At 40.6% G+C, this 15,362-nt stretch overlaps 1 protein-coding gene across 1 annotated transcript in view; it reads right to left on the bottom strand.

Annotated features, from left to right (window-relative positions):
• LOC121315727 (sodium/potassium/calcium exchanger 3-like) overlaps positions 1 to 7,770 on the bottom strand; it is a 142,044-nt gene extending 134,274 nt beyond the window's left edge. Inside the window, exon 1 of the mRNA XM_041250074.1 lies at positions 7,291 to 7,770. Coding sequence (XP_041106008.1) covers positions 7,291 to 7,453 — 163 coding nt within the window. The 5' untranslated portion in view covers positions 7,454 to 7,770. The remainder of the gene's footprint in view (positions 1 to 7,290) is intronic.
• Positions 7,771 to 15,362: the final 7,592 nt, after the last annotated feature.

The following is a 15,362-nucleotide window of genomic DNA, read 5'->3' as shown; positions in this document are numbered from 1 at the left end:
CGAGCGCACCTCAGTCCTGGCCTCAACACCCCTTCCCCCCAACTTCTGGTCTCTCTCAAGTGCCAGTCTGACCAGCTCATTTTCAATATATTTAGTTTTGACTGTAAATTGGGGGGCAGGGGGTGGTGGTTCTGAACTTGATAACTATCAAAAGTTAAAGCCTCCTTCTTTTTAAAATGGTAGGCATATTGCACTTTCAGACACAATTAATGTAAGTTGAAAAGTAGGAATAATAACCCCACCTGCCTCCCGTGGCATGCGAATAATTGGCAATCTCCTGTGTATGTATTTCATTTCCATAAAGCTATTTGTGTCTGTACTGAGAGAAGTCACATTAACAACCACATGTGTGCAGTTAAAAACAACAGTGCCCGTATATTTAGAAGCACTTGCCACACGCAGCACACACTCTTGTTTAAAGGTTCTTTCTTTACACAACTGATTCCTTTGTTTTGCAAATGGATTCCATGACAAGTATTCTGGAATTTATTACATAAATGCTCCCTTAGTCACAATGGCAAGACAGCAGGTCTAAGGCACCTTTTCAACAAAGCTGAAAGTAGGCGCTTAGTTTACAGCTGCTACTGCTCCATATCCAAGACTGCAGAAATTACTGATGTTTCAAAAGTGATCATTCAATGAGCTACTTTCGACAACACACTTTTCAGCTGATTTTCACCACCAGTCTCCCTGAATAAATAAGAGGCAGCAATCATGTCATGTATCTCTCCAGAATAAAGACCCACTGCCACAGCTGCACATCTCATACACAAACAAAGTTTGTATGTCAGCCTAAAGGCAAAACTTCGGGGGATGTCGGAGAGGGCCCCTCACTCACTACGATCTCAGTTTCCTACCTCAGTCCTGTCTCAATCCAGTCCTCCCGCATAGTCCGGATGAAACCCGACGCGCGTAGTTCTGGGTAGCAAGGTTCTGCCTCCGCTCCCGAGCTCCGTCTTGAAACCTGACCCCCAGCTGCACCCTGTTGATATATCTCATGTGTGGTAGAACTTTCAGTGAAATACAGAGGGACAATATTCTAAGAATAAAAAGTTTCTCAGCCAAGGCAGCAGCCTTCCTTGCATCGTGCAATCATATCATTAACTGGGGCACTCCAAATCATGATTTGTTCAACCGGGTCTTTGGAGGCCTGCAAGCTCACGCTTGTAGGGTCTGCGCCTCCACTGTGCATAATACACATCTCTGCCCAAAAACAGCATGCGCTGCCAACATTAGCACCCCTCAGCCTCCAAATCCAATCCACGCATCTGTACTTCCCACTGCCTCCCATAACAGGGACAAATACGTGCGACCTATTAAATTTGCAGTAGAAAGGCAAATTTGTAATAACTTATTAAGTCGTCCTGTTTCAATACAAACTGCAAATACCTGTACGTCTGTAACTTCTGTGGCGACGTTCACTCCCCGCTCATCTGTCCCCTGCAGCACAACAAATGACTTTCCACATTGACAGTACGCTCACCTATCAACATAGAGGCACTCACTGAAGCTCTCCTCTCTCACCCTGACTAACAATTCACCCAGGACCTCAATAGACGGGTTACAAGACAGATTAATAGTATCCCTACTTCATCCTATACCTGCAAAAATCTCAGATCCGCCACATCGGATCCACAGGCTGTCTCCACACTCAAAGCTGAAACTGATAAAGGCTTCATGGCTGGGCCTTTTCCGTCTCCATCATTTACAGAATACTGCATCAATCCTATCGGTATAGAAACGAGGAAGAAACATTTGATTATCGATTTATCAGCTCCTTTCGGCCAATCCACCAGCAGCATCAATGCACTTCCTCCTCACGATCAGTTTTCACTGCAGTATACTACACTCTCAGATGCCATCAAATGCCTAAAAATAGCAGGGCACCGGGCATGGCTAGCAAATGCAGACATCACAGGCGCCTTTAAAGTCATGCCCATTCACCCCTCTCAGAGACATTTATTCTGGATTTTTTTCCAAGACAATTCTACTTTTCAACTCAATTAACTTTCGGATGCTCGCTTTCAGAAGCACTTTGCTGGATTCTGTTTAACACTTGCCACGTTCCCTTTTTCTTGCACCTACTGGATGACTTTCTCCTAGCCTCACAATCCGCAGTGCAAGCCATTACGCAACTAAGAACACTTCTCTACCCTGGGTGTCCCCCTCTCCGAAGAGAATACTATAGGCCTCACCAACTGCCTTGAGTTCCTTGGAATTACCCTGAATACAATTAAATTCAAAGCCCGCCTTCCTCCTGCTAAACAAGAGTGCTTTAATAAGCTCATCAAATCATTTCAAAAAGAAAAACAATAAAAAGACTCGTCAATGATGCTATACGCATCACCCCACGAGGCAAGACGTTCATATCCTGACCCTCTCTACCACCACTCAAAACCTCAATGCTTCCATCCTCATCCCTCCCGAAGCCAGGAAGGACATTACAATGTAGATAACGCTGCTTCAGCACTGGAACAGACTGTCACTTTTCTATGATGATTTCATAGCAGCTCCAGACCTCAGCTTGTCCATGGACACCTCATGCGCAGGATTTGGCAAGCTGTTTAGGTCCCAGTGGTTTTCCAGTACATGGCCTCAAGAAATTCAAACACTCAACAAAAACCATCAACTCTGTAGGAACTGCATCCTATTGTAGTGGCAGCTTCTCTTTAGGGACACCTATGGTCAAGAAAATCCATTCTGTTCTTCAGTGACAACACATCCACAGTTCACATCATGAATAAAGGCCGTTCTTCATCTCCATTAGTCATGCAACTACTTTGCTGTCTAGTCTGGTTATCGGTGTCAAACAACTTAATTATACAAGCTCGCCACCTACCGGGTATTCTATATAACACTACTGATGCTTTATCTGGTCCCAGCAGTGGACTCTACACCTCTGCAGGTCCCTACCTTCAGCCATCTGACGTTGTGAGCAACTCAACATTATCCAGCTTGGACCAGTCAGTTTACCAATACATGGCTGCAGCGTTGACTCTATCCACTTGAGCTACCTACGCCTCTGCATGGACTGCCTTCTGCGCCCAGAATCGGATTTCACCATATACATTCAATCAAGTTTTCCTGCTGGCACTTATTGCTTATCTCCGAGACATTCTCAAACTGGCACCATCATCTATCCGGTCTTATATCTCTGGCATCCAGTACGAGTACTGCCTTAGGTCTATCCATCCCCTCCTCTGCTATCAATTCCAGCTCTCTACCTAACTATTCAAGGAATCAAAAAGAGCTTGCCTTCAGCCTCCCCAACCGGACAGCCGATAGCCCAAGACATTCTTTCCAAAATCATCAATACATTGCGAAATGGCTGCTTCAATGCAGGAGACGACCTCACCATGGAAACCTTATGTCTCACAGCCTTCTTCAGCTTTATGACACGTGAAGAGTTTATAGTACCATCAAAAAACAGCTTTCCAACCCTGGGTCTATGCCACTCCGACCTGTCTCTGGTTCCTGGCAGACTCTTCATCCTACATCTCAGAGTTTCTAAGACTGATCAACTGTGACAAGGGCAGTTCATCCAACTATCCAAATAGACTCTCCCTTGTGCCCGTTTTTATCCATATCCAAATACCTCGCCACCAGGAACTATGCTCTCCCAACAGACCCGCTATACACTGACATATCCAGGACAATTAATACAAGACATTGGTTCTCCTCCCATCTATCGGCTCTCACTTCAGGAGCCAGCCTGCCGTCTCAGTTCTACACTCCACACTCCTTCTGGATAAGAGCAGCTGCTTTAGCAGAAAGCACAGGAGTGAACCAGAACCTCATCAAGAGCCTGGTCTTCATCAGCAGTACAGACTTATATCAGCTCATCCCCCTCAGACATTGCAACAGCCCAGCAATCAATTGTTAGCTTACCCAGAGTGAGGGTGCCCTTTCTGCCAGGACCACCACTAGCCAGCTATCTGTCTTAGCGCTTCCCTCTAAACTGTCTCCTATTCACACGTTGCTTCAGATCACATGTCCCGGCACCAGACGCCGGCTTGACTTCGACCACGAGGTTGCCACTTGGTGCCGGCCCTGTCTAAACCTTTTTTTATTCTAGGTCTGCGACCTTTCTGTCACTATGGATAGCCAAGTCTCCCCAGGCCACTAGAACATGGTCCTCCGAGCAGTAAAGGGACTCTCCATGTGTTAAATGTTCTTCGGTTCCAGCCATACCGGAACCTCTTGCTGTCACAGGTATCTTGCTCCCAGACCGCCGAGGAAGCTCCTCAAGGTTCTCAGAGTAGTGAGAGTCATGTCTATCCTGTCTGTCTACTAAATGTCAGCCCTTAAAGGCGGCCTGTGAAGTTTATTTAAAATATTTCCCAACAATTTTAATTAGGGATCAGTTTACTTTTTAAAAAGTTGATAATCCCATTGGTTGTAAATGTTTTTTTTTTATTTATTTTTTATTGTATTTATTTAATTTATTTTTTCACCATTCAGCATAGATGGGGTTTTGATTCCATGACCTCTGAGCCAAAATTTGTACCATGTCTGATGATCACTCCAGGTTTTATTTCTGTCTTGGGTTCAGTAATAAACATTTAAAATAGATTAATCGATTGACCATGTTGCAGTGGTGAATATAGGATGACTGTCCCTAGAATTCAATCTTAATTACCACACTGCTCTCCTTACAGAGGCTTTTGATTAGTACCAAAACAAACAGCAACTGTGATAAACACAATAACTGTGATAAAGCTGTGGCTTTGTCATTATTAAAACATAACTATAAGGGATTCATTTTTAACATCGGGAGCTAGTAGATACAGTTGACTAAGGGACACTTCTTTTACACCTTACAGAAAGTATATGCCATAGCTGTATGGCTATTTATCAACATTTCTCAATCATGATGTTTTCAATGAAAATCTTCTGAGATTTATTGTGCAATCATGATTGCAATGGGACCTCAATAAATCACCTTGTCAACTCATTTAGTTATCGCAAGGGCCAAAGAGAAAGGAGACATTAGGATTGGCTGATGAAATACTAGTAAATTAGGCAATTGCTACTACCTGCCGTTACCTATCAGAGTGCAATAACATTACATGGACACAATGTAAAATATTCAAAAGCTGCCCCTGCATTGAAAACATTACATCACCTGTTATGCAATGGTGAGATGGCATTGATCCATGCATTAGTGAATCACAAGAATCTGTCTGCAGCTGGTGCTGGGACAAACATTGATTCAGTACTCTTGCATTTTGAATTAGCTGCAACATGTATTATATATCACAGCATGGCAGTATGGGGAATATCTTCAGAGTATGTTCAAACCTTTCACTCCACCAGGTTACCTTACAAAGCAGTGCAAGATATGTTTCTATACATTAGAATTGGCTTTACTTAATTCAGATGTCAGCGAATGCTTCCCAGGGGAAACTTGGTGGCAGGGAGGCTTTCATTTTCACAATTTCTTTTTTTTTTTAAATCTAAAACATTATTTCTAGTGAACATACAAACACTGAATTGTTTGTCTGTGAATAAGGTTTTTTGAATATTCAAATATTTGTCCCAACACTAACTGTAAGTAAATGTAACAACCAAAACATCAACACAAAAGATGTAAAGGTTATGTTGTTTGTTACAGTAAAAAGCAGCCACAAGAACATTTTGGACTTCTTTGGATTGTAAATGGTGGCACACAGTAATCACAGGACTGTATACTTTTTATAGTTATGAAGAAAACAGAGCTTGTTATAGCAACTATTAAGGCCCACAACAATTCAGTTTTAAACTTGGCAGAGGGGTAACATCAGTGATGTACCAGGCAGAGGCTATAAGCTGGCCGTGATTGTCTGAAGACAAGAATTCCTGGTGACTTCAGGTACAAGAAATTGAAGTCAACCACATTTCAGTGATGGCTACTTGATTTGTTTAACAAACAAAAAAAAAGGAACACTATGTCCTCCATTTACTGTTGTGCAATACAGACATACTATCTATAACATTACAGCAGCAACTTATGTAACCACGGCACTGTAGATTAATATTATATTAACTTAACACATATCCACCGCAAAGACTTAACTATATTTTATTAAAAATAAATATTTATGTTAAGTCCCCATTAAATCTTTATTGTACAATGAAATACAGATTGCAATAAATAAATTAGATGAAGATAGTTGTGTGGTACCGTGATGTATTTGAATACATAAAACCAAATAAATCATTTACATGTACTGGATGCTAAACAAATTCATGGCATTATGGACAGGCTGAGGTAACAGAATACAATGCTCCCCAAATTAAGCATTTCAACAGTTTAAGGAACAGCACACTATACATGTCTGCAACTTTCACGTGACTGTCACGTGTCAAAGTTAAATAAATATATAGTATGTTAATACAGTAGTACTTTGGAAGTATGATCTTGTGTAAATAATATACTAGTGCGTGTATTAGGCTACTGTCAACTTTGCCCAATTTGCAGTCTAAATGATAGACAAATATCATGTAATGTGTTAGACAAATTACAATTTAATACAGAATCTGTGTTTATGTCTAAAATGTATGCACCTAAAACTAACTGCTAGTTTCTGAATTACGCAATACACCAACCTGGGATAGCTAAAACTGTGTTTTGTATATAATAGGATACATTGTGCATACAATAACAGTAAAACACTGCCGCTATACTGAACTGAAACTTCTAATTGATCAACAACAATGCTGTAGCACATCTAGTTAACACTGGCTAGGAGTTTATATTACTTAGTTGCATTGAGAGAGCACTGTATGGACCAGAAAGACTTCTGTCAGCGCAGAGCTGTACTACAATGCTTCCAAGTACATGTTTTTTTTTTTTTTTTTTTTAATATTATATAAAGCGCTTCCTCGAAACGCGCTCACTAAAACTCTGGGGTCGAGTCTGAAAGCCCATTGAAAAAAAAATGTTTCGCTGTAGTGCAAAACAAAAAACCAAAAACTCGTATGCATGTCTGTTTTTAACACCGTTGCTTTTAAGTTAATGCTGAGCTCAAGTTATGGGATTGATTTTCTTACTTTGATCTGATCAACAGAGAACAGCAGAAACAATTAAGAGTCTGAGGCTGGGCTGACAAGAAAAAATAAAGCAACACATTTCAGAATAAAGTAACCAAATACCGATTTTAAATAAATAAATAAATAAATAATTTAAATAAATAAGAAGAAAGAAGAAGAAGAAGAAGAAGAAGAAGAAGAAGAGGTTACTTAAACAGAAACACAATGCTCGCAGTTTTAGGAAGTACATTATATATACTAATCTAAACGCAAGCTCACCTGATTTATCAGCTAGGAATGAAAAACACGATACAACCAGTAGCAAAAAGCCAGTGAAGCAGATCTGTCCCAAAAACAACTCCTTTCTCTTTTTCCTCCGAGCCGTGATCTTTTTCTGGTGAATCGGTTGGTTCCCTGGCATCATGGCAGCAACCGCATCCATGGGTCGCAAATGAAGATCAGAATCGTTTAAAAAGAAAAAAGAAAAAAATAAAAATAAAAAAACGGAGAGGGGAAAAGTTTCAAAACTGACTGAATCCAATACAGTCTGTTTATGCGTGCAACGTGCTTGCTCTATTTCATTTTAAGTCCTAATAATGTGCAATTAGAGGGTGCTGGGCGGTGAGAACGGTCCATGGGTGGCTAGTTGGTGTTAAGTCTTGCAGGACTGTCTCTGTTGTGAGTCTGTGGAAGATATATGATGCGCTCTTCTCAGATTGATACTGTGCAGCTGCTTGATGGTGAAAAAGCTCCCGAGAGAAAGAGAGAGAGAGCAGAGGCAGAGAGAGTTATTTTGAGCCTCGCATATAAACATCTACCACTGCCCTCTACCGGTTTAAGAGTTATGATGATTTAAATAATAGAAGGCTGTAATAGCATGTTGAAAATACGTCAACCGTAGAACTACATTGCTCCCCCATTATACTGCGGAACAGGTTATAATGCGATACGGTCATGGCTCCCATTTTACCCCATGATGCCATTACACTAACACTAGCATTCTCGTTATAAAGCAAAACACCTTAACTATGGCTCCCGACTACTGCGTTATATGTTTTCTATACAATAATATAGTCATTCGTTTTCTACAGAGGAATAAACATTTTAAATTGGGACTTAACCCATATAAAAATTCATTGTGTACAATATGGAAAATTCTAGTAAACTACAGTGTTTTTGCCACTACTATATAACTTTCTAGCAGGCACTATTTCGTAAGACAACCACTGTATTATATACATTAATGGCTTAGATTATGATATAGTAAGCAAACTTGTTAAATTTGCAGGTGACAAGAATAGGAGGAGTAGCAAACAAAGTTCCAGCATTAAAGGTCATTCAAAATCAATCAATCTTTATTTTATATAGCACTTTTCATAGTGGACCACCATCACAAAGCGCTTTACAAGATGCAAGAAGCAATGAAAATCCATAATACTTTAAATACAGAGAAATGCATAATACATGACATACAGTAAAAAAAAAAAAAAAAAAAAAAAACGTGATCACGTTTTTTACATCTGGTTAGGATCCTGGTATGGGCATTCTGAACTAGCTGCAGTCAGTTTATGGTGCATGCCCGGAGACCACCATATAGAGATTTGCAGTAATCGAGTCAAGAGGAGCCAAATGCATGACAAAGTATCTCCTCATCTGGGAGGGAAAGGTAGGGATGGACTCTGTAGATGTTTTGAAGATGGTAGAAGGAATATTTGAATATTAATGAGGAGATGTGGGCATCAAGGAAAAGCTTTTGCTGTCAAGAAGTACACCATGGTTTCCTATTGTGGGGGAAGGCAGCAGCAGACAGTTTCTGAGGTTCAGGGCAGCATTTGGTTGTTAGAAGCTTATTGATCCCAGAATCTCATCAAGCAGCTTCTTGAAGGATCCCAGGGTGTCAGCTTCAACAACATTACTGGGGAGTTGATTCTAGACTCCCACAATTCTCTGCATTAAAAAGTGCCTCCTATTTTCTGCTCCTTTATCTAATCTAAATTTGGGACCGCTGGTCCTTGTTTCTGTTTTGACCTTTGTTGTGACTTTATTTGAACTTCAAAGAGAGGGAAAAAATAAGTTAGGCTCTTATAGTGAAATAATAGTAATAATAATAATGCTATAGTTTAGCATTGTGAAAATGAAATTCCACAAAACTGTTGGAAAAAAAATAGAACGCAACACTTAAAATGGCACTGTGATGTCCTAAGGCACTGTAATGTAATGATGTGTTCTGGCCCGGCATACTGAATGTAAATGGATTTGACATTTACATGCAGTATGTGTGAGAATGCAGGTCATAAAATGACACAGTGCTATATTCAGACCATAAGATTGCTAGCCTAAATAAAATATATTTAAATGGCATATTTACCCAGGCTCTCCAGAGAAGGATGCTTTTGAAAATGTCATGTAGTTGGAGTGAAATCTCAATGATGTTTTCTGATTGCTGTGTTTGAAACAGGCAAGGGGAAGGCATATTAAGAAGGTCAGAGATAAAACAGTAACAGATAAATTAGATGTTACCATAAACTATGCACATTTTTACTGTGTTCCGTCACTAACAAATGTATGGCAGAACAGGATACACTGCCTTTTGAAGTGAAGAGGTAATATCATTGGGAAAACAGTTGTTAGATATACATTGTGTTCCTAGATGGATGATAATTAAGGATGTTGGTGGGTTTAATGTTGTAGTATTGGGATACACTGTAGATTTTGTTAAATAAATGAGAAGTTAAGTCAGGCGATGAAATTTTATGATTTTGAGTCTCAACTTGGAGCCTGGAAGTGTCCACTACACTGTTATTGTTTGAGTGATAAAACAAAGAATTTGTAAAATTATCCTACAGTTTATCATAACACATGTTCCCTCAATGGTTTACTCCGATCACTTAAAGTTGTGACTTTACCTCTTTCCTTCAGTCGTAAAGTATCTTTCCTACTCTTCTCCCACCACCCGGCCTTGGTTGAACTCTGACAAGATCCTGGGTCACACCTATACTATTGTAATGGGGGTGGTAATGGAAGCCAAAACCAGTATAGGAGCATGCACAGCTACCATGAGGGCAATTACACTCAGGCTAATCCAACCATGCCAGCTCTGTAAAAGAAAGAGCAACTAAAATGTAATGTTTGCCAATTTTGCCTTAGTTCAATAGCACAGGTTCTTTTATTGGGAAAGAGCAATGTATGAACTATAAGAAAAGCAGAGAGCAAGCAAAAATGGAGTTCAACATTTTTATTTATAAAGGTAAAATATGCTTTTCGCATTTACAAAACTAGTATATATCAAACAGATCCTTTTTTCCAGGGCTTCATAAAAAGAGGCATGTTAGTTATCAGCTACACAAATTAGACACCATCGTTCACAAATCAGCATCACAGTTTGTAAAGCACTAAAGGGCACCTAAGCAGAATAAAACCATCAAGAGTTAGTTGCATTGGTGAATTTGAGACGTGGTTGAGGACTCAATCAAGAAAATGTATTTCAATCAAACTAACGCGGTGCTCCAACGAAACAAAACCTAGCGAGTCCTCAATTTCACCTTCAATAGAGTTCAGATAAAGAGCATCGGGCACATACTCCATTGACTGAATAATCCCATTCTCACAGGTAGCAAAGAAAGGCTAAATAATCACATAGGAGCCATTCTAGATCTCCCCGTACCCCTTTCACTACAGGCAGAGCCGGTACCGGGCTAAGAATGTAGCAGCAGCAGCAACACATGAGCTACAATTGCTATATGCAGATACACACCACCGCCAGTATACGCTACAGTTCATAAACTTCACAAACAAAGTAGCAGTTGCTCAAAATCCCCTACTGCCACTCCTACTTCCCAGCCCGGTATCCATGCTCATACAAAGTGCTCGTTATCCTGAACATCCTCCCAGCTCTATCCTTTCTTCTTAATTAAGCTTTATAAAGTATTTCGTTACAAATAATTTGACTAATTAATCAACTACAATGCAATTTCCTTACATACATTCACACATTTTTAAAAAACACATCAATATAAAATAGTCAAAGTGCAATAGAAAAACGACAGAAAACTTAACACTGTTACACTATCATTCCCTTAAATAAATAAAGTATGCTAATGCTTAATCATGCTCTCTTTCTGAAGCAAATAGATGCAATGCAATGGGTAAAAATGGGTCTGGAACATGTTGCCCTTATACCTATTGTAACAGGGCGAGCAGACCGGTACAGTTATTTTTAGAACAGGGTCTCCCCCTCTGCCCCTGTGTTATTTTGTATTTGTTTAGTATTTATTGTTATTTGTATATATGACAGCGTAGCCGCGTTGTTTTGTTTGGGTGTGTTCTGGCAGAGGCAAGGTCGGCAACTTGTCCTCTGCCAGGAATAATTAAAAACCTTGTGCAAAATCACCCGAATTAATTAGGTGATTAATTTGTTGCTAATTGAGAGATGGTCATCTGCATATAAACCTGCAGCTCCCTGCTCTCGTGGTGGGTGTTCAGAGGAGGAAAGGGAGAGCGAGAGGAGAGAGAGAGGTGATTTAAAAACAAAAGTAAAATTAAAAGCAACTTAAAGGATCAGTGAAGGTGATTGCCCACTCCACTCAACTACCCCCTCCCACTAGAAGAATGCCTGCTGTGCCCATCCTCACCAGCAGAGGGAGAATACCTGCTGGTTCTGCCACCTCCACAAGAGGGGAGGAGCCTGAGCGTCCTGCGCCTGAGTGGGAGAAGCCCAAAGTCCTGCGCCTGAGTGGAAGGAGCCTGAGCGTCCTGCGCCTGAGTGGGAGGAGCCCGAACTTCCTGCGCCTGAGTGGGAGGAGCCCAAGCATCCACAGGAGCTGCCTCTCCCTTCCTTATTGGAGGGACCAGGGCAGGATGTTGCCAGTCCTCAGCAGCCCCTGCATAGGTTGCTGAGGGGCGCACGGGGGAAAACCACTGGGTCGCAGCCGCTGCGAAGAGGGCTAATCCCAGCACCACCCTAGTCCTGGCTCTCCTACTGCAGTCACCCCCCAAGGGTCCACTGCCGCTATCGCTTTCGAAGGGACCACTGCTGCCCTGCCTTGCACCGCTCAGGGATGCCACGCCCTATTCGCCTGGGGCTGCATGTTTCGCCTTTGATTCCCCTAAGGTTGCTGCCAGTCCTGCCTCGCCTGGGGTCGCTGAGGGCTCTGCCTCACCTGGGGTCGCTGAGGGCTCTACCTTCGCAAATATGTAACAGGGTGAGTAGCCCTGTACAGTTATTTTTAGAACGGGGTCTCCCCCTCCGCCCCTGTGTTATTTTGTATTTGTTTAGTATTTATTGTTATTTGTATATATGACAGCGTAGCCGCGTTGTTTTGTTTGGGTATGTTCTGGCAGAGGCAAGGTCGGCAACTTGTCCTCTACCAGGAATAATTAAAAACCTTGTGCAGAAGGTGGCCATCTCCCGAATTAATTAGGTGATTAATTTGTTGCTAATCTGGAGATGGTCACCTGCATATAAACCTGCAGCTCTCTTCTGACATGGTGGGTGTTCAGAGGAGGAAAGGGAGAGCGAGAGGAGAGAGGTGATTTAAAAACAAAAGTAAAACTAAAAGAAACTTAAAAGATCAGTGAAGGCGATTCCCCGGCCTGACCTGGGTTTTAATAGTGCTTGGGGTGCAGGGTGAAACATGAATGATTTGAATCCTGTTGTTTGGCTAGAGGTCCACAAGGAATGGTGAATTGGCCTTTGTGCTCCCAGAAAATTGGGAATTAGGGATACTTCACCATCAGTGAATTGGGCATTACAAATTGCATAGGAAGCCGAGAAAGAATAATTGATTAAAAAAAAAAAAACAGAACAGCACTGAAAACCAACAGAGAAACATTTATTTAATATCTGTCAGTAGAAATTTGAGACTGCGTGGGCTCCAGAGTTGATCTGCTGTACAACTTAATCTTACTGGTGGGCATGCATTTCAAAATGCTCCATTTAACTGTTCTGATATTGCTTTTAATTAATTTCTTGAGGTCTGTGTTACCAGAGTTGGTAATGCTAGTTTTTCTATTTGAGCTGAGGGGAGTAATACATGATTCAGCCAGGAAACTCATACAATATATTATTTATTGAAACCTAGACTAGACTACATTATGCATATTTTCTCATTACATTGTTTGGCCTTTGGCCTCGCCTTTCAACGTACCACTGCCCATAAATGAGTTTGCAGATAAGTGGAGAGGCTGAGCATAGGGAAACCATGGGCAGGGGCAAGATAGCACAGTGGGACGTAATGGATTAAGGTAAGATATAAATCCTTTCCTTTGACGTATTGTTTATCACAGGACAAATAAGATACTAGCAATTCGACTGACAATTTAATCTGGTATTAAAAGCACCGAAAATATGCTTGATGTTTACCTGATTTGATCTAAAGTTAAAGTGAGTTTCTGCTAGAGCCACAGTTTTGTTTAGTTTCCTGCAGGTTTCTGTTAGTCGTGGCCAGACCATTGCCAACTCATTTCCCCCAAAAGAACATCCCAATTCTAGAGATGCTGTCCCAAAGCATTGAAGGAATCCAAATCTCTTCTGAACGGTTTAACAAAAAGTCATGTTTTTGTAATAAGTTGGCTTATCTGAATACATTATTTTACCTCCCTAAGGAAACAGATCTGAGCTGATTGGTTTTAATCTATATTTGGTACAGTGCAATCTAAAAATGTATAAAGTATATTATATTATGACAACTGCAATCTCTCTGACATTCACTTTTAATTGGGATTTTAAATCCTGTCATCCTGCAAGAACATGTCATGGTACTTTTGGATAAGCAACCATCCAAAAAGGTCCACAGCAACAGCAGTATGTCTCTTCTTACTTCAAACTGATTCAGTTAAAGGAAGAATCAGAAACATACTTTTTTTCTATAAAACCCAAGAACTTAAAAATAATAAAAATCCAAACTGTAGTGTTATGATAGCTATAGCTACAAGGTGCACAGTGTAGTATATTTGGAGACAACAGGCTTCGTCACATATTAAATTTCATAGTTACATGATCAATAATAAAAATATTAAGAGAAGCTTAGTAAATCGTTGAAAAAAGATTTATAGTTGAATTGTCATTAAACGTATTACATTTCTTTTAGTATTTCTAAAGCCCTGTAATTATTAATTAAAGGTCATTTGTTGCCTGACCACAAAACACTCCAGAAACCCAAAGGACACGGAATGACCTTGAGAGCAAAAAAGAATAAAGAACATTTCTCAAACAGCAGCACACACAGCAAATGACTCAACGCGAGGTGTTCCTTTCATGATAGAGTCCCTTAGGAATCTCTTTGCAGAAGGGGCACTTGTTAGATGCATTGGTGATACGAGGTATTTGTTTTTCTTGGGCTGCGTAACTCTCAAAATCAAATCAAAATTCTTTGGCTAGCGGGCATTTTTATTTTTGGCATTCTGCATATTTTATTGTTTGCAAGTAAGACTCAGTGTTTGAAGTTGTGGGTGAAAAAACAAGCACAGGCAGTAGTGAATTAAAGAAAACACTCATGGCAAATTTATAGAAAGGAAATGTTGACAGAGTAATGTTTATACCGTAGATACATGTGTGTGATCCTGAGCAAGTCACTTAAACTCCTTGTGCTCTGTCCTTCAGACGAGATGTAAAACCCTCAATGACAGCTCTCACTATGGTAGCCATGAAGTAAATGAATATTGGGTCCCTCGCACATTTGTACCCCCAGGGGAACGAATATTTTTTTTCTCACCAGCAGACATTTGTTTCCCCCTATAGGCATGTTTGTTATTTGTCCTATTTCTATGGAAATCATGCATGTATAATGTTAGTAAATGCGAGCAATGTTTGCAGGCTTTTACCCTTTATTATTGTAGGAGACAATGGACCTGTCAGAGAAGAATGAATGGTACAAGTTTAAGGTTTTAGTTGAAAGAGCATGGATGTAGATGTATATGCAAAGAAAGATTATTTTGTTACAAAAATTAAGGGAGTGCATATATTCAAAAGGGGAACCAATATTCATTTTTGGGGAAATGAATATTTGGGGGTGTGGCAAAGCGTAAGCCTTGCACAATGAAATATGTAGTTTATTGTATGTTTTTTTGTGTTGATTGTTAATATTGATTTAATTGTTTAGCTGCTGTGGTGCTCTGCTGGGGACGATTACCCGTCTGCTTGGAGCAGCAGCTGAAAGCAATCAGCTGTTCCAGCAGGCGGGTGGGCGTGTCGGCGGAGCGTCGGTATAAAACCATGGCGATCGCTGTGATCAGGGCTGCTGCAAGGCCTGCCGTTTTCACGGCACCTTTGATTTATAGTTTGTTGTATCGTGTTTTATTTTGCATTTTTGTACAGTTTGCTGTGTTAGTCCTCTGTGCATTACCATTGCTGG

The sequence above is a fragment of the Polyodon spathula genome, chromosome 5 (assembly GCF_017654505.1).
Source record: "Polyodon spathula isolate WHYD16114869_AA chromosome 5, ASM1765450v1, whole genome shotgun sequence".
In the NCBI taxonomy this organism is placed as follows: Eukaryota; Metazoa; Chordata; class Actinopteri; order Acipenseriformes; family Polyodontidae; genus Polyodon; species Polyodon spathula.
This window is presented reverse-complemented; position numbering and strand designations above follow the sequence as displayed.